Source organism: Anopheles aquasalis, chromosome 3 (genome assembly GCF_943734665.1).
Source record: "Anopheles aquasalis chromosome 3, idAnoAquaMG_Q_19, whole genome shotgun sequence".
NCBI classification, from domain to species: domain Eukaryota; kingdom Metazoa; phylum Arthropoda; class Insecta; order Diptera; family Culicidae; genus Anopheles; species Anopheles aquasalis.
Window position 1 is genome coordinate 50,983,549 of NC_064878.1, and position 22,500 is coordinate 51,006,048.

A 22,500-nucleotide genomic window follows, 5' to 3' on the forward strand; every position below is an offset into this window, starting at 1 on the left:
GCCCGCGACGAGGGTCCGCTTATCGGATACGTTTGTCGTTGTGTGGATTCCCTGTAGACCACCGGCACCGGCTGAAGCTGAAATCGAATTTACTCCTGGTCGTTTGCTGCTAGCTGCTGTTGGGTGCAGCCCCTGGTGGGGTTGGACTCGAGGCAACAGGTTTTCGGGCTGATAAGCGATTTTTCTAGAGGAAGGTAGAAGATGTGATAAGAAGGGTCGGAATGGTCGGTTAGCTGCAGAAATTGATTGGCCAAGAATGATGTTTGATGGAGGCGATTTAGGATGACGCCCCAGCATTGCATATTGTGCTGGGTGCATTATCTCTTGCCATGGCCAAATCGTTGTCGTATCTCGCAACAACCGATATCAACCAGCACGAAATATGCAAGACAACCCGGTGGCTTCAACGGGTTAGCGAGATGCGACTTTGCACTCAGCTGTAGATGGACATCTGTTCGGTATGTTGATAAGCAATGGTAACGGCGTTAGAACAATCACAGATCACTCGATGGCCATCGTTCCGCACGGTCATCGTTATCGAGCGAGACGCAAAGAGGGATTAACAGGTACCTCGGTCACTTGTTTTGGGTAATATCTTAACTCGACTGTAAATCTTATCTTCTCCTTCATAGAAACATAAAGCCACCACTATGCACGGGTGGCTACACATCGATGATGGATCGATTCACAAGCCAGGTGGGTGGCTTAACACGCACCGCTTGGAATGCTGCTTCAGAGCGCTTCTATTCCTAGCCCATTTCCACCGCTAATCAGGCAAATTATGTTTGTTTCGGTTACGGTATGCAATTGAAATTGTCTAACACCGAAACAGATAAGAAGAGATGGAATGGTGCGCGAACGGGTCGGTATGAACGTTGATAAGCGGCACCTCACACAACGCCTTCGATAGCTCAGTTGGTAGAGCGGTGGACTGTAGTACGACACGGTTGCGGTTGTTGTGTTGGGTCGATGATCATCCATCGATCAGTGGGGGGAGTGTCTCCCGCACTAGCGCCCCTTCAACAGAGGCAGCCTCAAAGCGCAATAGCTATCCATAGGTCACTGGTTCAAATCCGGTTCGAAGGAGAGACAGAGAGAGAGTGTGCGCCAAGAAAAAGGCTCACCTTTTTTTTTAGATGCAAAGCGAATCACTGATTAACGTTTGTTAAGCATCTTGGGCCTCCGAGAGCTACTGTCCGTTGAGGAGAACCAAGAGGATGTTTCTTTCCGATGAATATAGCATCTCAAGTAGATAAGTGGATCACTTTGGGTTACTGACACTGCCCCCTAGACAAGCGTCAATGTTAATACGCCATTCTATCAATCCACTAGAACGACACAAACGCTCTTGACGTTCACAAACGTTCTTTGACACTGTTTGGTGACGGAATACCAAGGCCACGCTAGACAACCTTTTCTCACTAACTTTCGATCCGCCCGCTGATAGTATGATGTTGATTTTGTCACCAAGATTCACTCTGCTCTCAGTTGCGCGGTTATGATCACTGTGTGTCGGAGTGCGCAGATCATTTGCGGTGCGCACTTTTCCTGTGATCGCTATCGAATAATGCTGTTGAGGCAGAAAATCGGATATGCAAACACACTGCGGTATCAATAAACAACAGCTGCAACCATCCAGTACCCTCACTTGATCCGTTGAAACAAAGTACGGACTAAGTGGGCAGTACCGGCCTTTGGACTGATCGAATACAATGCATCAATCATGAGTCACTTTTGCATCAGCTTCGATATCAAGTGTAACAAAGAAACTTATATGCTCACAACAACAGCACTGAACTGATTTAAAAAAAACAGCATCGCAGTATTAAAAGGAGTGCAGCATTATGAGTAACGGGGTCAGGAAATGATGTTTAAAACCTCATTCTTCCCTGGATCACTGAATACGTACCGCGGGAAGCCGGTAAACACGGAATGGATCGAAAAAACCACGGTGGACTGGTGGATTTTTGAGAGACAGCGAAGAACGTTTTTTCTCGAATGAAAATGGATTGACTCACGAGGAAAAACACTTTCCTTGTACGAAGGAGAGAAGGAGAAGAGTCTACTTTTCCGTATGATGTGGTTGATGATGTCCGCGTGAGTAGCCCGCGTGCGTCAACTTGTCACGCGCGCAAACGTTCAACGAGCATCGCCCATGCCGTTGGCGAGAGTGCGAGCGTCGGTATGCATAACTGTGATTAGTCTCTGAGCGAGACGATCTTATTAATGCTCAGCTAACATACTAAATTTAGTGCTAAATTAGTGGTTCGTGCTGAGAGTGATACGACGGTTAAGATTGTTACAATGGGACGTTGAGCTCAATGGGACTAACATAAGATAAGCTCGCATAGAAACAAACAAACAAGACAAAACAAGCTTACTACTTGAAAAAAAAAATGGATTACATACTCATATTTCAACTTATTAAACCAGTACACTTGGCGATGTACAAAAAAAGATTCTGTTTAGTAGTAATTTGTTTAGTGGTATATTTTTAAATTAGATCCTTTTTAAGGTGATCTGCTGTTCTTTTTCTATTTTAATTCTCAAATCTCAAACTACTGTAAATAAGTAAGCCACAAATCCTTCGCCGTAATCCAACCTAGGTTCGACTGTGGCACTGGTCGATGCTGTTGTTCATTCGCCGGCTTTCGATGTTCATTCAACATACTAACCCTTCAATAGTCAGATGAGTTTGCGGAGGGAATGGAACATTGAAAAATGAAACGCAGCCGAAGAAGCACCCCATTTGACATCAGATTAATGTGCACTCGTCATTGGTAATCTTTTTTTTTCCTCTATTCACCTTCCATGATCCACTCAGCTCATCTCGTGGGTCGTGGCGAGCGATAATGAAATCATATTCGATTCAAGTGCCACCATGTAGGGAGTGAAAAGATGCACCGTTAACCTTGACATTTCTAATTAAATCTAGCGTACAGCTTAGGCGTCATTAATCTCAGCTACGAGCTCCAGATTTGCACCATTCACGGTAATAGCGTGTTTATGCGATTTATTTTTACGATCCTAAACATGTACCATGGGCGGCATGATGTGGAGCGTGCTGTCGATCCTCCCGGACTTATCGCAGCATCAGCCCAAAAGTCATCATTCTCGTGCGGTGACGATAATAATTATTCTCAACGAATTCCCTCTCTCCCCGGACGGTAAGGTTAATTTCCATCGTAAAGCGCAATGCGACACCAAAAGGTTAACCTTATGCCTTACGCCTTCGCGTGTTCTTGAGTTAGAACGGACCGACCAACGCATGCAACGCCGTACACAGCACTCCACCGTATGTAATGAGCTCTCTAGAGCAGAGGATCCGCGACTAATGTGTGTTCGATAGCGTCTCGGTAAGGTTAATGTGTGTCAGAGCAAAAGCACATCCGGCTAGAACGCACGCGTTGAGCAAATGTTAATCCGACTAGAATTTCCCACAACGTGTCGCGAAGGTGGCTCAGGTTACCGCACATAAATCTATCGAAAATTGTTGTCCAAAACATGATGTGCGTGCGCACAGATCGCACCCAGGAGCGTTACGTACCAGGCCGGTACCTCATCCACCGCGGCCTCGGACACCTTCACGTCTTATTAGCTAATATTGATAAATGGGAGACAATATTTGACTGTAAATGTCATCTGGGAAGCTGGTTTCGGTCTGCTGGTACGTGCCCGTTTGTTTCCCTTCTCTCCTCACCATCGCGTTCTCCCCACTGGAAATTCGTATTATTTGGAACCGCTACCCGTTTGGCCCCTCTGTTCGCCAAGTGGGATCGACATCGGTGATTCCTCCACGAATCGTGAATCCAAAACACAACACAAGCTGACGATTTCCGGATTGTGCACGCATTGTTTGGAACGACAAAAACCCTATCACCGGCAGATACTCGAATTAGCATAACTCTCTGCATATTTCTTAGTTCTCCAATCTGCGTTCCGTGCCGTGTCGTGTTTCGTTCTGCTGTCGACCTGTCGACCTGACTAGCTTTTCTATTTCGTTTGCCTGAAATTCGATTTGTACCATGAACTTGTTGATTCGAATCAGTTAACCAAACCAATGCAAACAAGGCGGCACGATCGGGGCATCTCATGACACTCGGAGCCGGGACAGCAGCATGCCGCGGCAAGACAAGACGCGCCGTCTTGTCTTGCCGCGGCATGCGCGTTTGCTATTTCCGTAAAAATCTAAAAAAAAAAGGTGAAGAAGATCAGGAGCCATCGCGAAAGGAGGGTTTGCTAATGTAGCATGCAAACTTTAGACAAACGGTGGGGAACCACTTCCGGGAACCGGTTTCAGCTGAAACGAGGCATGAATTTGCCCATCTTTGGAGGGGGTGCGCATGATGCTGCTTATCGGCCATGCGTGACGCACTGACAACCAGCCCAAGCCGTTGGTTAGATGGAAACCAAATAAGAAACGAAAAGGATTGAATAGTCATAGAATAGCAACTAGATATAATCGAATCTATCATCATTAAATCATTGTAAGATTGTTAACTATCCTGCACAATAACAACCCAAGTCACATCCACCCCATTGAGAGCCCCGTTCGGCCGCTCTGAAACATCAGAGAATTAGTTCTTCGTTGATGAATTCTTCCATAAAATTCCATATAAGGCACCGCCGGGCACGGCACCACATGACAGTGCTTTGCGCCGAGAATTCTCATCCCGGATCACGATCGCTTCGGCAGAACACACAGCCAGGGGCCCGTTGAATGTTAACCCCGGATCTGCATAACGAGTACCCGCGCATCACTTTCCGTGAAATCTATTTTTGTCCCAAAAAGATGCCGAGGGATTTTCCCAGCTTGATGAAGTACCACCGCACAGCAGATCGCACATTGTTGTGGAGAACACAATTCCAGTGAGCGACCACTTGTGCCACCTAAAGCAGCCAAGTCATCGCGAGCGCGCTCGTGAGAGAGCGAGAGAGACCAGATCTCCTCGTCTAAACCCCTTTCCTCGAATATCTGACCCCAGGGATCACGGGTAGTGGGGTTGGCTCGCGTGATGCCGTACGCGCCGTGATGCAATTTGTTTAATTAATCAACCTGGGCGGCACGAGCCTTCGCGGCGGTGGTTCTGTTCCTGGCACCTCGACCACAGTGCTGATTGATCGGTCGACTGATCTCTGACGCGGATGTGTGTTGGGTGATGATCATCTGATGCAGGATCTAATCGGCCACATCCTAATGGAGAAGTGAATGAGGTCAAGTTCGACGGTGATGCTACGGGGCCGCCGGTCACTTGCCGGGTCACCGGGAGGGTGAAGGGTTTTTTGGGGTATCCGCAGTGACCTTTTCGAGGCTCTTATGCCGAACATGGCACCACAGCTCCATTGTTGTCCGTCTTCCTTGCCACACACAGACACTCACACTAGCAGCTGAATATATTCATCATCTTGGTGTCAAGTGCAATCGTCAAGATCGCCATCCGCTGTACGGGTGGTCATATGGAAGCAGGATCTAAGAATAAGTTTATTCTTTGGTTGAATTGATTGAATTGCTGATTAAAGACGAAGCCCATGCGCGAGCAGGGCATGATGTGATTGATTATGGTTTTAATTTTCACCATCTTGAAGAGCCTGGCGTCTGGTGCCTTGGCCACAATGGCTATTGCAGCACTGCGATATCGAGTTAATCTTATTAAGCAGAGTGATTAGAAGTCTATCGAGCCAACTGTCATCACCGGTACCACCTCACCGTTCAATACTGCTGAAGCTCAACGGAAACTCCTAATCAACGTCAAGCGCACCAAGAGGGGTGCCTGGTTCTTGGATGAAAAGGTCAGCTACAATTGAGTTGTACGGCAGTAGCCGTGGGCTTATTCCCTTGGATCAAAGACGATCCAATCCTATTGGGAAACGAAACAAAAAAAAACGGCTCATTGTACTTGTCACAGTCGCACAAGCAATTCATAATCGATTTTGCTGAGGGAACAGAAATAGATTCACTCTATCTAATTGTCCGTGGTCCCACGGCTGGCCCTAAGGCACCTGCAGTACCCCAGGAATCGCATGAGGCAACACTTAATTCGATTTGTCTTGATCAACCGAATTTTGCAGCCCAACACCAGTTAGGAAAGGGGAAGTGGGGGGGGGGGGGGGAGAGGATCGTGAGCCACCTACAAGTGTCCGGTGTGATGCGCGTGATGGTGTGGTGCGAAGCTGCTGATGACATGTCGCTGCCGCTAACATTGCCGAGTGTTCCCCGGGAGCTATGCGATCGCTTGTGTTGCGCTATTCGAACTAGCTGACCTGCTGACATTTCGTAGTCGATTGATGATGGGTTGACGGTGGTTGGCGCTTGCTATCACTGCCCCTCTACACACGTGCACGCGCTCCTCTACAGGGAACTAAGGTTTCTTATGTTTCGTTGAACACTGTCGAGGGTTGACATTCCGATACCTTTCAGGCTCGGTGTTTGGCGGTTGAATCAACATCGTCTTTCATCAATCGTGGAGCACCAGTCGCGGTAGTTCAGTCGCGAATCTTCCCAAAAACTTCAGCTCGTTCGCGTCCTTGGTAAGAAATTGCCCATCACCGGCAGCACTGATCGCTGTGAACGCGCTACCGTTGACCTTCCACCGTTCGAGCTGGATTAAAGTCGTTAAGTGGCGGCTTCAAATCCAGAGGACGCGCTTTGGAAGGAGCCTAAAAATAGAGTCACATTAAAGTTGCCCTCTCCGCTACCGGAAGCAGCGATGATCGTCAAATGTTTAAGATGTTTCATGCACACGCACCGGCCCGGACGATAATGATGGTCATTACGCGGTCGCTAAATGTGTTTGAAAGTTCCACCGACAATTCTAAAGGCATCAAGCCGCTACGCCATAAAGGTTGTATTAAGACGTGGTCGAAACGGACCATCCACCGAGAAAAAAGGAACGATAAATAATGGACCAGCATTACCACAAACGAGCAGGATTTAAGATAAGAGATAATTAAGTTTGATGTCCCTCCGATACATTGTTTCTCCCGATTCGTATTATCTCCGCTCGTCACAAACAGACGGGGAACCCACCACGGTGTGAGCTAATGGTGTGGCACACGTCCAACTAGCAACCGTTGGGCCATATATCACCCTCCATCGCTTCCGAGCTGGCCGCGGTGATCGATGGTGAATGATTGATAGACGATCCGCGACCGGCGCTAGGGCCAATTATCGGGAGCTGAAGCTGACCAGTAGCATACCGTTAGTGACCGATTACCGTGCGAATCCGTCTGAGCTGAAAAGGGAAAAGGGTAGTCCTGCTTGCGGGACTTGTATTTGCACACAACTGCTGGTGCTGCATATCATCACAGCAAAAGGATGACCTTCTCTTTCAAATATTTATTCTAACGAATCGTAAAGTCAAAGATCACCAGGAATCATCCTTCCTAGGGTAGTGATTAATTCAGAAATGTCTTTGTTGGATTGGTCGAAGCTAAATATTGATTTTCTACCACAGCTGACCAAACTAATCAGCCTTGGGTATTTCGAATGTTTGAAATATAGTCGTGTGTTCCATTGTGAAACCTTCAGCATCCCTTTAGCTAAATCAGGATCCGAACTGAGCACACCAAAGGACTGGCCCGCAGCAGCAGCAGCAACACCGTGTGGTAAACATCATTGACACCAATCCGATCGAGCGCTGCCGGTGACCGCATACCGCAGATAGCTTCACACATACACAGAACAACACAACACACTATTAATTATTTGGAAAAAAAACTCCCATTCCTTAGCCAGCGGAACCCAATAGATTGGTCCACAATCACTGTCCACACTGTGGTGCATCCCACCATAAGGAAGAGGAGACCTTCGCCCACCAGCAACCGGTTCTGTGGCTTATGTTTATATGCTAGCGGACGGCCGTCCCTTTGGCCGACACGGTTGACGGTGGCCTACACTCAGCAACGCCTCGTCTCGGATTAATGCTTCGAAACGGTCGGTTTAGTGCGGACACTGACGCCACCTGTTTAAGGGCGCCATCAGGTGGTCCACCGGGTTGTAGATGGTTTAAACGGTTAAACAAAAATTATCTAACACTCAGGGCAATCAGGTCAACGAATTTACGTCCCAATCGGCTCTAATATGTTGGTGCAACCGCATCCGCAAACATACGCATCCACGGCGCTCAGCAGCGAGCAGTGAGATAAGAGCCGAAGCGTAGGCGTTACCGATGCATAAACAAATTTGCCAAAAAAAAAAATGCAAATTTGCACAATTTGGTCACATGTACCTGTACCGTGTCGCGATTCGGTGAAAACTATTCACACGCGCTCAAGCGGTGGGGAGACAAGGTCGGTTTCTGGTTTTTTGGCGTTTGTTCGGCTGGTTAGCGTTGATCAATTCAATTTTGCTGTTCGAGCGTTCGAGCACTCTGATGATGTTTAATGTTTCGTTAAACTAGCCCCCGGAAGGTCACTGGTAATGGGTTGTATCGGTTTGGGGTTGGTTCGGCACTGCGCAGTAGCCTTTGAAGAGAGTTTGAGAAAGAAATGGAAAGAAAGGGTTTTGAAAAATGACATAATGAAAGCAGATGTGTAATTTAATTAAAACGGGATAATGCGAAACTTGTAATTCTGTGAAATTCAATTTATATAAATTGTCTTTAATCATCAAATAGGCCGATAGCAACCTGAATATTAAAAATCTAGTAGCCCTCCCTTTTCATTAATCATCTACTATTTCTTGAAATAAATACAATTTTGTATGATTTGATATGATTTCTGGAACCAAGAATATACACTAATGACTGACTGGAATGTAAATGGACGATTGGCGTGCCCTAGAATCGCCTGCGCGTCAGTTCTACCGTCCATGTCGTGACATATTACCTGCAGCGTGAATAGATATGAGAAGCTACCACCATTGCTGACGTTGCGGTCAGCATGCAAATTCTACAGTAACTTCTCTAGTGATCTCTTGACATCTACGAATAGCATAGAAGTTTTACAATTGCGCACCGAGAGCGTACTTCACCGAGCCTTCAGGATAATAGCACAGACGGCCGTATTATCTCATCGACTCGATCGCAAAGATTAATCATGCACATGACATTTTCGCCCGCAATTGTGCGAATGTGGCCGCACGGTGATCGCGGCTCTCTCGCACCCAACTCCGGTAAGGTGCGCCAATCATCATCGTCTACCTCCCCGGTCGCCAGCCATTCACAGACATCATTTGTGGTTTTCGTCTCTGCTGCTGCTGCTGCGTAACGATAGCGGGGCAGACTAATCGATTGGCATTTCCGGCCACCAACGAGGCCTGAAACGGCGACCTTCAAACGGCTCCGAAGACACCGGGCACAGACACCGGGTACTGACACACCAAATAGTGCGATCTTGATGCCGAATGCATCGTGTTTCCGGTCGCCTCCGGTGGTACATCACTCCGAAACACGATCACCGTACGGCTCGTGTACGTCGCTTGGAGGTAATGACATCCTCTCGAATCCGAGTCAGCGGGTCAGCAGCGGGTGGTGGTGCCGGTGGTCCGGTTTGGATTCGCAAAATGCACCCAGATTAACGATCTGGCCCGTATTTACGAGTGTCCGCAGGGACGCATCAGCAGCAGTCAGGGTCTCTAGTACGGCACGTTTCGGATCGCCTTTCACCATCGATGTACACACCTGGCTAGTGGTACGCGTTCTGCCGCTATCGAGTCAACTGATCTCGGTTCCATTGGGGCGCTGAGTGGGCTACCGGGAAGATTGATTAATTTCCCACCATCAACAGCAGCAGCAAACCCCGTGATCCGTCCCGATCCTGCCAGGCACATCGCCGGCCTGCGCTCGAACCTGCGGTCTTGAACTTTAATGTTATTCTGGTTCTTCTTTTTTTTTTTTTGCAAACCACCACCGCACCAGCCACCGATGTTCCCATTCCGGTCGATTCGCCTCCGATAGAATTGTGAAGAAGACAAATTTCGCACGCAAAACGCAACGTGCGCCGCATTGCAGAATGTCACGAGACGTTTTTGGGGACGGGACAAAGGTGTCTCGTCGGAGAAACCACTGCTGCTGCTGCTGCTGCTCGTCAAACCTGGCTGGCAGTTTGTCAACCACCCGTTTCGGTGATCGATTATCGACGGCGGCGCCGCCATGCAGTGCCGTCATCACTGGCGGCCTGGCGAGAGGAAGCTATTAAAGGTCGATTGATGTGGGGGGGGCGGGAGAGCTGAAAGCATCTCATTTCACGCAAATCAAAATGAGCCCACCGAAAGGGGGGAATGTGGGGGACCGAGGGGATTCCAAATTGCAAATCTCGAGCATGATCTGCCGCGTGTGAAGGACGTGCCACCCTACGTGCGTGCGTGCGTGTGGGATGCGCGATCGATTCGTTACCGTCATTGTGGGCGATCGTGATGATTTCAATTAGCCCGCTAACCTTCCACCGTAGATTGCCGGTGCTGTAGATGACGTTAAAACACTTGAAATCACTATTTGCCAGGTAGCTCCGTCGAGTCTTCATTAAAATTGGTGATACTTTCTGTTAAGCAATTACGTAAACTCGTTTTGCAGTCCTAATCGTAAAAAGCATCACCGAGATTAAACTTAATAAATCTGCCAAAAATCGAAAAATTGAAAAATCTACAATAAAATTGGCGAGACTACCTAGATACACTTAAAATCTATCAAAAAAGTGCTGATTTGTATATTTCTGATAACCCCTCACGCAGCTACGATGTGCACCGTTTTGGGTCCGAATCAAAAGACTTGCTCGCTTAAGCGACGAACCCGGTTTGACTTTTTCAGCTTTAAAATGCTGCCAAAAATTGAAAAAATGTACATTCAACAAAAATTCATCGGGAATACCTGCATAAACTTATAATCTATCAAAAGAATACTGATTTATGTATTTCCGATTACCCAGTACGCGGCTACGATGGGCACCGGAGGCAAAAGTACCTTTACGAAGAGACGTGTTCCTAAATTTGATGCCATGGAAGAAGTTTTTAATAAAACTTCCCCAAAATGGAACCAGATGTTCTTCACATGTTGCAGTTTAATGTGACATTGACTTTAAAAAATTAGGTTGAATGATTTCTTCAATGGTGATGTGTTTTTTTCTAACATTAGAGCCCCCCCAATGGAAATATAGGATTGATATCAAATCACAAAGAAAAATAATTATATTTTGAATAAATGGACTTTATACTGTAGTGCTGTCCTGTTTGTTCGATGAATCATCGGTAGTAGACCTTCAGTGGTGCGTCTAGAACTAGAAGCATCAACGGGTGCTCATCCGTTAAAAGGCCAAATAGGCTCGATATAGTAGACCCGGGTCAGATCCGGTTCACCATGCTCTCCGGGCCCCCATATGCATTCCAGGCATATGCTGTAGCCTCCAGCCCGTGATCGTGTGGGTTGCTTATGGAGCTGCATCGGTCAATCCGTGATGCGGTACCAATCCTTTAGCCAATCCGATGCGCCATTAACGAGCTGCTAAATTGCTTGTCAGGCAGGCAGGGGTGGAGAGGTTGATTTGCCGTCAGTATAGCCGATGGGAACTTGTTTTCGAAGGTTTTTCGAACCCACAGAGGCCAGTGAGGCCAGGAGCGGGTGATGTTGACGATGATGATGATGATGAACAACAGAAGGAAGACTACTTTTACAACGACTGATCGATCTCGCCCAGGGATTTATTTGTTGTCGAAATAAAATAAAATTAGTTACAGATAATCAATTCTATTCGCTTAACAGAATGCAGAGAGAGAGAGAGAAGAAATTCGACAAAAAGGAGAACACATCTGTCACTTGGATTTGCATTCTGCGATCCCAACCTCAATGCAGCTGTCCCCAAGCCTGGGGCGTCGAAATGAAACAAGCAACCCATCCGACTGACCGTGGGCCGGCCGCTTAAGAGCTTGCAGCATTCACTCCAAGACGCTGTGAACAACGCGGTGGTGGTGGTGGTGGGAGCTCATTAGTCATGACCTTGGAACGTGAGAACGCAAACCACGCAGACCACGTGTTGACAAATCAGCACCGAACGGAACGGAAGCATGTTCCGGAAGTGTTGTTCAACTTATGAGCGGTCTGGCCTGCGGCCAACAAACCCGCGGGAGATGAGAGAATTAACCTACAAAAACCGTCGTAAAGCGTACGCCACGCAGCATAAGCCAGATCGAGTCGCAGGTTGACGAGCGAGGAGAAAAAGAAAACATAGAAAGACAACATTACTTTTAGCACCTTCCTTCTTCCTCCGGCGACCGGTAGCTTCTCGCCCCCGGGAGGGAGGTTCCTTAGGTTCGCGACGGATTCGACCTTAGTAAACAGCAAACACTCAAGGTGCGCGTTGGGAGTCTCGCGCTCGCTCGCTCGCATCATTACCGTGTACCTTAGGTCAACTTTAACTCCTTCACAACCATCCCTCTTCCTCCTTCCTCTACGAGACGCAGATTATGTCACTTACTGCGGTCGTTCCATGGATGCAGAAGCCGCTCGTAGCGTTCGTACGTTTGCGACTCCGCGAGTTTGCTTATGTCGTGATGCAATCGTTTCAGTCGACCACGTGGCCACCCAACTTTAAAACATTAGAGCCAGCCCCTAGCATCGAAGGCATTCGTGCGTTCCGTTAATTTGATTTGGCAGACTTTGGCTGCAAAGTGATCGCCGCTGGGTCATGCCCCTTTCGCCGTTCATTCACTCTCCTAACGGGCACTAATTTGTTTCTGATGGCGGGAGGATATGAATGATTTAATTGTGCATTTATGGGGTGATAAAATTGTAATAAAATCAATTATTCTGTCGTATCTCCATCTCGGAATGACAAATGAATTAATCTGTCACGAATAATGTGATGGTAGCGGTGAGTAGTGGGATTCGGTCGATGGAATTAGCATTCAAAAGAATGTTGCTTTGAAGCTTTGGAAATACAGTGGAAGTGCCAGGATACAATTCGGCAGGATGCTGCCAGATCATTACGCTTTGTTGTGATTTATAAATACAATTAATTAGCTTAAAAGAAGAGTAATTAATTGAAATTCGTGTTGTAAATCGATAATTTGCTTTGTACAACGTTCATAGCAGGCAAATCACACAGTTAGTCCATCGAATGGTGGCCACTTAACCTGCGAGAATCTCTTCTAACATCATTTTCCACCTGATCATCTTCAAGCGATCCAACACCATTTCGAAACATCTACCCATATCCTTCAGCATCACTACCAAACCATCTTCCATTAAGTTTCGCTTCATCTAGCAAATTCCATCTTAATTATCTCGCGTGTTCTATTGCGCAGGCACCACCACTAACGGAACGTGCCTTAAGAACCGCCAACTCGCATCAATCGCGCATCTTGGTACACTCGGTATGCAGCACGCGATTCGCAGGCCACGACCTACCTCGTGGTGATGCTCCTCGCATATGACCAACGCCAGCTTTCGGCGCAGATGCTTTTGATGCGGCTACCATTTATTTTTTGGTACTATTACTTATCGCCCGAATGGTGCCGCACGTTCAACTCAGTTGCCTCATCTTGCTTACCGGTCGGTTGTGCACTTGGTTGCGGTTGGCGGTTGGCCAAAGGAAGGGTCAAAACGATGCACCGAAATAGTGCATCGTAGGCAGCTGTGCAAGTGACCTAAGGTGTCCTATGCATCTGCCGCTGGGTGTAGAGACGGAGTGTAATAAACAATGATGTTTGCGCGAGGGTGAGCACGCGCCCAGTGTTTGTATTGGCGCGAAACGCAATGGACATGGACGGGGACATAACCGATCCACATGACCACAAATGGCACGTGCGTGTCGAAAGCTAACACACTTTGCTCTCTCTTTCTCTCCGGTGCGCTCAGGAAAGCTAGCCAAGTTGCTGTTGTGTTACGTAACAGGATTAGTTGCTGAGGCTTCTTCAGGTTGGGAGTTTATGTGTCAAGCCTGTGTTTCGCATTTCTCGCACATTTGCGCCTGTGCGTTTTGTGGAGGTACAATAAAAAGCATCTAAAATGTATCTACATCTCACAGATAGTTTGTTGTTTTGTTGTGTGTATCATTTCACAAATTAATCAAAACAAAATCATTGCACAAACTGCCATTCATCTTGTGCCGTCACATTGACACTGACGATTCCCTGTGAAGAGCGGTGATCGCCAGTTCCCATCGATTCTTGGGATGGCGCCGAGGACTCGCGCACTTGAACGCTCACCAGCACATCGAGCACATCGAGTACTCAAGAACAAACCGGTGCTGCCAGATCGCCATATTGGGAGATTGTGCGAAGCCCGAAATGTTTGAGTGCCAAAAATAGGGTCCCAACAACTCCATACTTGGTACTGGGCGCGACACGGTAAGCGTGACGTACTTGACTTTTAAGCCAACAACAAGAGGGCGACCAGCGTCCATCCGAAATCCATCAAAACCCGATGCAACCCGATGATCGATCAGTGCGCCACTTAAGCGCTATTTCAGGAGTCGATTGATTACGGGCCCCTCTTGTCACTGCTAGCGCCAGTTGCCAGAGTGCTGCATCGCGATCACACCAATGACTGATCGTGCTCACGCTCATTGAAACTGGCTGGTCTCCGGTGCTTCTAGTCTTCTGCTTCATTATCGTCCATTATTGTACAGTAAGCGCACTAGGAAGTTGCACCGACCAGCAGCAGCACCACCAGCATCATGTCAGGGTTCAGTGGTGGTGCAGAATGGGCAGCAAATATTTGCCTTCGAAGCACACCTGCAAACGGGCTACACCAGTTCCACGTCGTGTCCGGCAAATGGTCCGGCTAGTGCGCTAGGATCTTCTCGGCCCAGCACACCCACCGCCCCCAGGTTCTGCTTATTAGTGCAAATTTACATAACATCAGCGCATCATACACCATAGTCATCGACCATCGTTGTTGTCGTGAGCAACATTGTCGTGAACTTTACGAGCTGCCGGGGCTGCTGCAGCTGCAGCGGAACTCGAATGAAGAATAGCTGCTGGAGCATCTTCGCAGCGGCTCTGTGTACCAATGTGGTGCGGTGCTACTGCTGCTACTAAGCACTGCGCTGCACGCTTGACCACCCTGCCCACCATTGCTCCGCCTGCCCTACGATCGTTGGCCATGGTCCATGAAATGGCGAACCAGTTGGTGCTGAGCTGAGGGCGAACTGAACCCCCCCGGGTCGGACGGACATTGAACACTAGTTAGCCTCACTCTGCCGTTGACTGATACCGGGCAGGCGGACGGGGACGGGGGTGTTCCGTGTCGATTCCCTGGGGTTTTCTTTCTTCTACCACCATCCGGCTCTAATCGAACCAACCGTGACCTACTGCCGGACTGGCGACCGCACATTGTAGTCCACGGTAGACCGGGGTTGCGATGCTAAATCAATTACTAGCCCCTGTCCGAGGTCACTTTCCTTCTCATCTGCTGCAGCTGGGTGTTGTTTTTTTGCTCTTTTCATCGATTCGAGGCCCTAACGAGTTGGAAAATTAGCTCCAAGGAACGAAGGTCGACACAAACACACACGAAGCGATACACATCGTTATCGACACCTCGACACTGCGCCACATCATGCGGTGCTGCTTCCTTCATTTGCACCTGATTGAGTCGTTCATCAATCGGATGTTACGGGCCGAACCGAGTGAGTGAATGTCAACGGCTCAAACAGGAACAAACTGTTGTCTAGCCATGCTCATGATCACCCATCATATATTGCAAATTAAGAATGATGGAATAATGGCCAGCAGCCGGCTAATGAGCGTGATTGGGTGCCAATCAAGCGTTCGTACGTTCGCTCGCGATCGCACACGATCGATCCGTTTGTTTGGGAGATCTTTAACCAATAATTCTGTTGTACAATTTGGCAGATTTACTGCTCAACTGTCGACCGGTCCGGATACTGGGTACTTTGTAGCACATTCTTTCACCAACATTCCTGTGATGCTGTCCTGCTGTGGCGCGATCGGATCCTATGATTGGGATTTATTGCGTTACCCACTGTCGGTTCGGTTTCCAATAATTCAAGACTGGATGTTCCTCTCCCCAAAAAAACAGGACTCGATTTCGGCGTCCGGAGCTTCCTATAATGCTTTGCCCGATACCCGATCTCGATCGAACTGGTTTTTCGGCATTTCGTTCATCCCACCTCATCTGTCGCTTGCACCACCACGGCTGCACGGGGCGGCTTTGGGAGCTTTCAGTTTCGTTTGGTCATTTGCATGGGGGAGGGAATCGGGAAGATTTACCAGCGTCAAGGTCGTTCGATTGCGATACGCGGTCGGAACGAACGGGCCGAATATCCGAAGACCACCAGAAAGCAGAGGAAATTTGCATATTGGCTAACAGCCTAGCGGTGTGCCAAACGGAAACAACCGAAAAGGCGAATCTGGTCCTCCGGTTTACCATTTCAGATGAAGAGCGGACTCCTGCCGTACGTGGGCGTCTTTTTATGCGTATTTTAAGGATGCTTGTGTTGTGAAGAGAAGAGAATGAGAATTATTTAATTCAGTTTGATTGGATGTAAAAAAGGTACATTCGTTTATGTTTGATGCTGGCAGTTATTGTGTTTGGTTGAATTAAATAAGGAGTGAGACATTTGCATTTGTTGTTTATATCAATTTATCTTTTCATTTATCTCAATTTGAATTCGGTCATGCAAATTTCGGCTAAATCATTTCTTAATTTGAACTGTGTCCCTACTGTGTGTTAAAAATTCGTTTAAAGAAAATGCTTTAAAGGTAGGAATACACGAAGCGTAAACTCTCGTATAATCTCAGAGTGTAATGCCAAAAAGATTATACTTATGTCAAAAAGATTATAGGCCCGCGGAGCGTAAATCCGAGCGTAAAAGCAAGCGTAAACACAGCACCAACATGAAGCGTAGCGTTATGATGAATTGAATGTTCTACTGTTGTGTTTTACACTGTCCACACCTTTTATTCGTATCGGTATGGTATCACCTTAATGGTACTATTCTAACACTTTAAAAAATCTCTCTCTGCTGTACTATCCTGGACGGAGGCCCGCTCCACGTCCTATCTTGCGAGCCGCAGCAGGTCGAAAGGGCCCGTGCTGGCCTCCCTGTGCAGCACGATCCCTGGGGAAGGATCCCAGCCGGTGGTCACTCACGCCAATGACAGGTAGCATCCTGTCATGCGGAGGAGCATCGGCTTTTTGACAATCGTGGCTCCAACATCTACAATCGCTAATATACAGTAAAAACATCTTAAAATATATAAAAAGATGTTCAGAAATCAACTTATCTCGTCGATTTATATGTTTTGTGGCAAGAAACACATGTAATTGATGTAATAGCATAGTGTAATTGCAGGTGCCCGAATGTAATTGCATTTGACGTTTCGGTATAAACTTTTATGCGATTTTGCCTGCCACACGAAGGGTAAACTTTTTGGCATTACATTCTGAGTTTATACGAAAGTTTACGCTTCATGTATCGTCGGCTTAATGATTATGAGTTAATGAAGCATAGAAATATAAATCCATGCTACTATTTGGAGCGACATAATTTTCCATAACCAGACTGCTCTGGTTGGCCAATGAATTCCAGCGAAGATGTATGCTAGGCAGCAGCGGTCGAAGGCATTACTATTGCGACTATACATCATGCAAATCGAAAGAACACCTGCAAAAGGCGCGTAACGTTATGCTAAAGCCACCGCGTGCCCCACTTGAACCGGTGCAATCCATCAGCGGCAGAACAATTCGCGCACGCGCCACCATTTCCAAACAATGGCCGATGCCGCCGGTTTCACACTTCGCATGCGTCGCTAGCTCATCATATTTGGTGCGTTTAGCGTGGCACAAAATGGACATCGTAGCGCACGGGTGCTCTGAAGCAGGGAAAACACCTTAAATCTCATACAAAACTGGGATTCCTCAAGCACCGGTCGAATGGCGGGATGTGGCGAAATGTGTGCCCGGTCTTCACCTTGCATGCCACATAAATCTCTCACCAACAGCTTGGTAGGTCCGACTAATCCATGCGCTACCTGACCGCCACCGCGATCGCTTGCTCGCTCGCGGAAGGGGTCCACATAAACGCGTTGCGAGCATAAAATGGGTTCGCGCGATCGCTATCGCGTGAAGTGTGCGGGGTGCGCATTTGGACCCAACCGTATTGCTCATCGGTCGGCCGGGGCCTAGGATGAAGCGTCAAAAATGCCAACCCACCCCTTCCCGCACCGCGCGCCATCAGTTGAAGGTCATCATAACATGCTGCGAAGTGAGCTTTTCGAAGATCGTTCGAAGGGCAACGCGAAGGGTTGTGTTTTTGTTTAGGAGATGCCTTCAACGGCACCAAAAACCTTTACTAAAGGGAGCTTAAGCCAGCTATCGAGCGAGCGTGGGGTACCATAAAGATGGAACCCATTAAACACCGCGCATTGCACTCATTAACTGCCACCCACCGAAACGATGACGAGAAATCGACGCATTTTTTTTTTTTGTTGTTGGCAGATGGCGTGAGAAAGACGATAAGAAGGTTAGCTCACACGAACGAACTGTGGCCACGTGTTCACGCTCGATCATACCACGTGGTGCATCGGTAATGGCGATCCATGGTATCGACAGATCCGGCTAATGGCACAAAAGTATGGTACGCAGGATCGTATTCTTCATGTGCGTTCGGGAGCGTTTATTGCATTTACGCTTCCGAGCGATAGTATTGTTTGCGTGCGTTGATCCGATGCTGCAACAAACGGTGAATGGTTCAACGGAATCTGGGTCAAATTCGGCGAGCCGGGAACCGGGACAAATCGGGCTATTATACTATGTAAGTGCAGTTACTATCATCTATTGTTCCTTTAACATTAAGTGACGAAAATCTTGCTAAAAACTTAAATTTAACCGAATCCTTCTGCCGTATGATGAGCGCGATTCTATTAACTGGCTAATAATCTGAAAATTGTCTTGACCATGGTCACGATTTAGATGAATCGTGTCCATGCGCGAATCTGTTGCTGGTAGCATTCTACAGCATTAACGCCGTGTGCACTTCTAGTACCACGGCGGAGTATTTACGCAAGCATTAAGCCGATTCTTGACAGTGCTACAAGGGTCAGCGCTTCCGCAGCGAATGTAATGATCGACGGTGTCCCCCTCATGGAGGATGTGGTGCTCTTCTTTATAGCAGCTCGTGTTTTTGTTTTTCCCGTCTACTGGCGATCGGATAGTGATCTTCTTGTTTGAAACAGTAGCCACTAGTAGATGCCGGCAGATAGGGGGCCGGTAATAATGATGCTTGTTGGCTTGAGAAAACCCCTAGCTAACGATTCGCTTCGAGGGTAAGTTAAAGCTGCAGAACAACCTTCATGTGGCAGATGAGTGGGCAGAGATGTTTTCGGCAACGAATGCCCATTCCGATACACTCTTTACATCTGCAGAAGTGTTCAGGGGTGACTGGAAGGCGATAATTTGGTTGTAATCCCTTGTAGCTACCTCACTGGAGAGTATAATGCTATGTTTCTGGACTGCAATCGCGTGGTTCGTGTGCAAAACTAATATTATTGAGTAGCTTAGGGCAGATACATTCCAAACAATCCCACAGTGAAGACTTGAAATCTCGAATTGAACAGAAGAGAATATGGTGAAACTATGGACATGATTTGAGGGTCGGTCGCATGGAGCGTCATTGCCAAGACCAACGCACTGGCGCACACACCACAATGGCCTCGATAACGACGTGTCCAGTCGTCACGGGGAAGCTCTCGTTTAATGATCGCTGATTCACCTTTTTGCACATGCACCATACCATGCAGACGTTTGCCATTGCGATCGTTCGTGGTGAGCACACTGATTGACAGTGTTAATAATTATTGATTATCCGATGAGGCTTCTGGTGTGTTATTTGGAAAACCAACACCCCCAGGCCATATCCAATCCAGGGTTGAAGGGAAGTCGCGTGCGCTGACAGTGAATACATCCGCCCGTCGTCGTCGTTGGCCTAGTCTGTGCAGAACGAGCTGTAGGTTGTCTGTCAGTGGGTTCAGAAATTACCCTCATGATCCTTGATCGAGAGCTCTGGCTTAAAAAAGACTGTAAAAATAATTTTGAAAAATGATGATGAAATGTGAGAACAAGTATTTCATTCCTTCGCTACTAATTTCGCAAGTACAACAACAACAGCTTATGCCATAACCCATCGACTCCTTGCCATCAGGGGCTATGTTTCGGGCGAGCGAAGCGACCACTTCGTCACGGAACTTCATTGTGGAACGCAATCGGCAATGATCATCATCGTCCGATGGAACGGGTGGGCCGCACAAGATTGGTTTCGCTGTAAGACGTTTGTGGACATTATGTTATGGCAAACGCGCCTCTAGCGGATCAACTGCATCTAATCCCATACCCGCTGCCCGGTCCGTGTTCGTGGTAAACTGCAACAAATTATCGACCTGACACTTGGGTGCTCTTCCGTGCACGACCTTTGGGCAGAGTGCGACAAAGCGAAAGAGGGCAATCGTGTCGGTTTAAAGGCAATTCCCATTGAGGGTGGATTCGGGGGTTGGCCGTAAGCCAATCTACCTCTGCTCACTCAACGTTCTTGATTAATAGTTGCGAAACACAGTTAGCAAGTCGCGTGTCACTTGACAGCGGATAGAGATGCATCGATAAACATGGGTACTGATATGATTACGCCACTGAATAGTTGAAACAATTGATTAATAAATAAGTATTCTTTTTAAAGATTATATGTTTATCCAGATATCACCGTCGAGTTTTTTGTTGAATGTCTAATTTCTCAATTTTTGGCAGTATTTTAAAGTTGGAAAAGTCAAACCAGGTTCGTCGCTTAAGCGAGCAAGTCTTTTGATTCGGACCCAAAACGGTGCCCATCGTAGCTGCGTGAGGGGTCATTAGAAATATACAAAACAGCACTTTTTTGATAGATTTTAAGCTTATCTATCGGATTCTTCAGTAGTTTTTATGCTACGATGGGCACCGACAATGAAAACGAAGGTTTTGGGAAACACGCGTAGCGATCTGAATTGAGCCAAGTATCAATCGTAGATTTTCAAAAATCTATATCTTTGTCAGTTTTTCGTCGATTGGTTAAAAAAACACAATAAACACTTAGTTGTAACCGCCTTCGGTAGAAAACAAAGGACACAACGCGCATTGCATTATTCAATGTCCCATTGCACAAGCACAGCGGAACCACCATTCATTTATTTACATTACCAATCTTAGAGCATTAGGAACGTAGCCTAGTTTAGAATATGACAGCCTGGTCACCGTCCTTGTAGTAGAACCCATGCTCAGCGTTCGCGCCATCCGACTGTGGTCGCTGGAAGTTGGAGCCTCCGACGCTCGCTGGTCCGAAGCCTGCCACTGATGCCGGTCTGATGGGCGATCGGTTGTTGAAATCCGTGTTCGGGAATCCGGCGGCTGCCGATGCCGTTGCGGCGACATTCTGTCGCTGCGGAGCAGGACTTGGCAGGGCACGCGGTGGCTGTGTGCGTGGCGGTGCTGCCGTTTGTGGTCTTGGAGAGGCCTGGGCGCGCGTTGGCTGAGGACGTGCTGCTGCAGGTGTTTGTGGTCTCGGAGTCACCTGAACTGGACCAGGTGTCGGTTGTCGTTGCTGTGCTTGCGGTCTAGCGGCGGCCACTGGACGCTGCTCAGTGTCTATTCTCGACGCTGTGTTAATCATCGGACGAGGAGTGATGGCCTGGGAGAAAGAGTTCGCAAACGATTGACCAAAACCGGTGTCACCCTGGTAGAACGGTGCCGCAGTACTGCTCGGTATCACGCTAACTCCTGAGACCTGTGGACGAACGCCATAGCCTCCCTGGTTGATCGGTCTCTGTGGCTGTATTTGCTGCGTCGGCTGCTGTCCGAATGAGGGGCGGTCTCCTTGTTGGTTCGGTGGTTCACAGAACGGTAGCTCTCCGCCATTCGGGCACACCGGCTGACCTGTGTAGATGATCGTCGTCGGTGGGCTCACCTCAACCGCTTGCTGGAACTCAACGCAGTACGGTCCAACTCCTCCGTTGACACAGCAGAACGGTGGTTCGCCACCGTTATCGCACGTCTTGTACGGTGGACCTTGGGGAATAACACATCCAGGACCGACTCCACCGTTGGTGCAGCAGTAAGGACCGACTCCGCCGTTGGGACAACCAAGGAACACAACCGCTGGTGTCGTTGAAGGATACGATACCGTTGTCGGTGGTGGAGGAGGTCTAGTTGTTGGCGGAGGACGCGGTCTCGTTGTTGTTGGCGGAGGACGCGGTCTCGTTGTTGTTGGCGGAGGACGTGGCCTCGTTGTTGTTGGTGGAGGACGCGGTCTCGTTGTTGTTGGCGGAGGTCGCGGTCTTGTAGTCGTTGGCGGAGGACGCGGCCTTGTCGTGGTTGGCGGAGGACGCGGCCTTGTCGTGGTTGGCGGAGGACGCGGTCTCGTTGTTGTTGGCGGAGGACGCGGTCTCGTTGTTGTTGGCGGTGGACGTGGCCTCGTTGTTGTTGGCGGAGGACGCGGTCTCGTTGTTGTTGGTGGAGGACGTGGCCTCGTTGTTGTTGGCGGAGGTCGCGGTCTCGTTGTTGTTGGCGGTGGACGCGGTCTCGTTGT

At 48.2% G+C, this 22,500-nt stretch overlaps 2 protein-coding genes and 1 non-coding gene across 4 annotated transcripts in view; 1 reads left to right on the top strand and 2 right to left on the bottom strand.

Moving 5' to 3' along the window:
* The window catches only part of LOC126578916 (2-acylglycerol O-acyltransferase 2-A-like), a 4,645-nt gene extending 2,564 nt beyond the window's left edge, over nucleotides 1-2,081 (bottom strand). The window contains exons 1-2 of one of the 2 annotated variants that reach the window (XM_050241949.1): nucleotides 1,910-2,081; nucleotides 1-184 (exon numbers count right to left, since the gene is read on the bottom strand). The exon at nucleotides 1-184 is cut by the window's left edge and continues 462 nt beyond it. The gene's annotated coding sequence lies outside the window, so the exon portion shown is untranslated. Of the gene's footprint in view, nucleotides 185-1,124; nucleotides 1,660-1,909 lie in introns of those variants that run through there. The other variant, XM_050241948.1, reaches the window with a different exon arrangement.
* On the top strand, nucleotides 901-1,086 carry Trnay-gua (transfer RNA tyrosine (anticodon GUA)). The gene is made up of 2 exons: nucleotides 901-937; nucleotides 1,051-1,086. It is a non-coding gene; the product is annotated as a tRNA-Tyr (tRNA).
* A 19,066-nt stretch (nucleotides 2,082-21,147) lies between the features above and the next one.
* Nucleotides 21,148-22,500, bottom strand: part of LOC126576737 (basic proline-rich protein-like) — a 2,546-nt gene continuing 1,193 nt past the window's right edge. Inside the window, exon 3 of the mRNA XM_050238041.1 lies at nucleotides 21,148-22,500. This exon is cut by the window's right edge and continues 845 nt beyond it. Within this exon, the coding sequence (XP_050093998.1) occupies nucleotides 21,148-22,500 (1,353 nt within the window).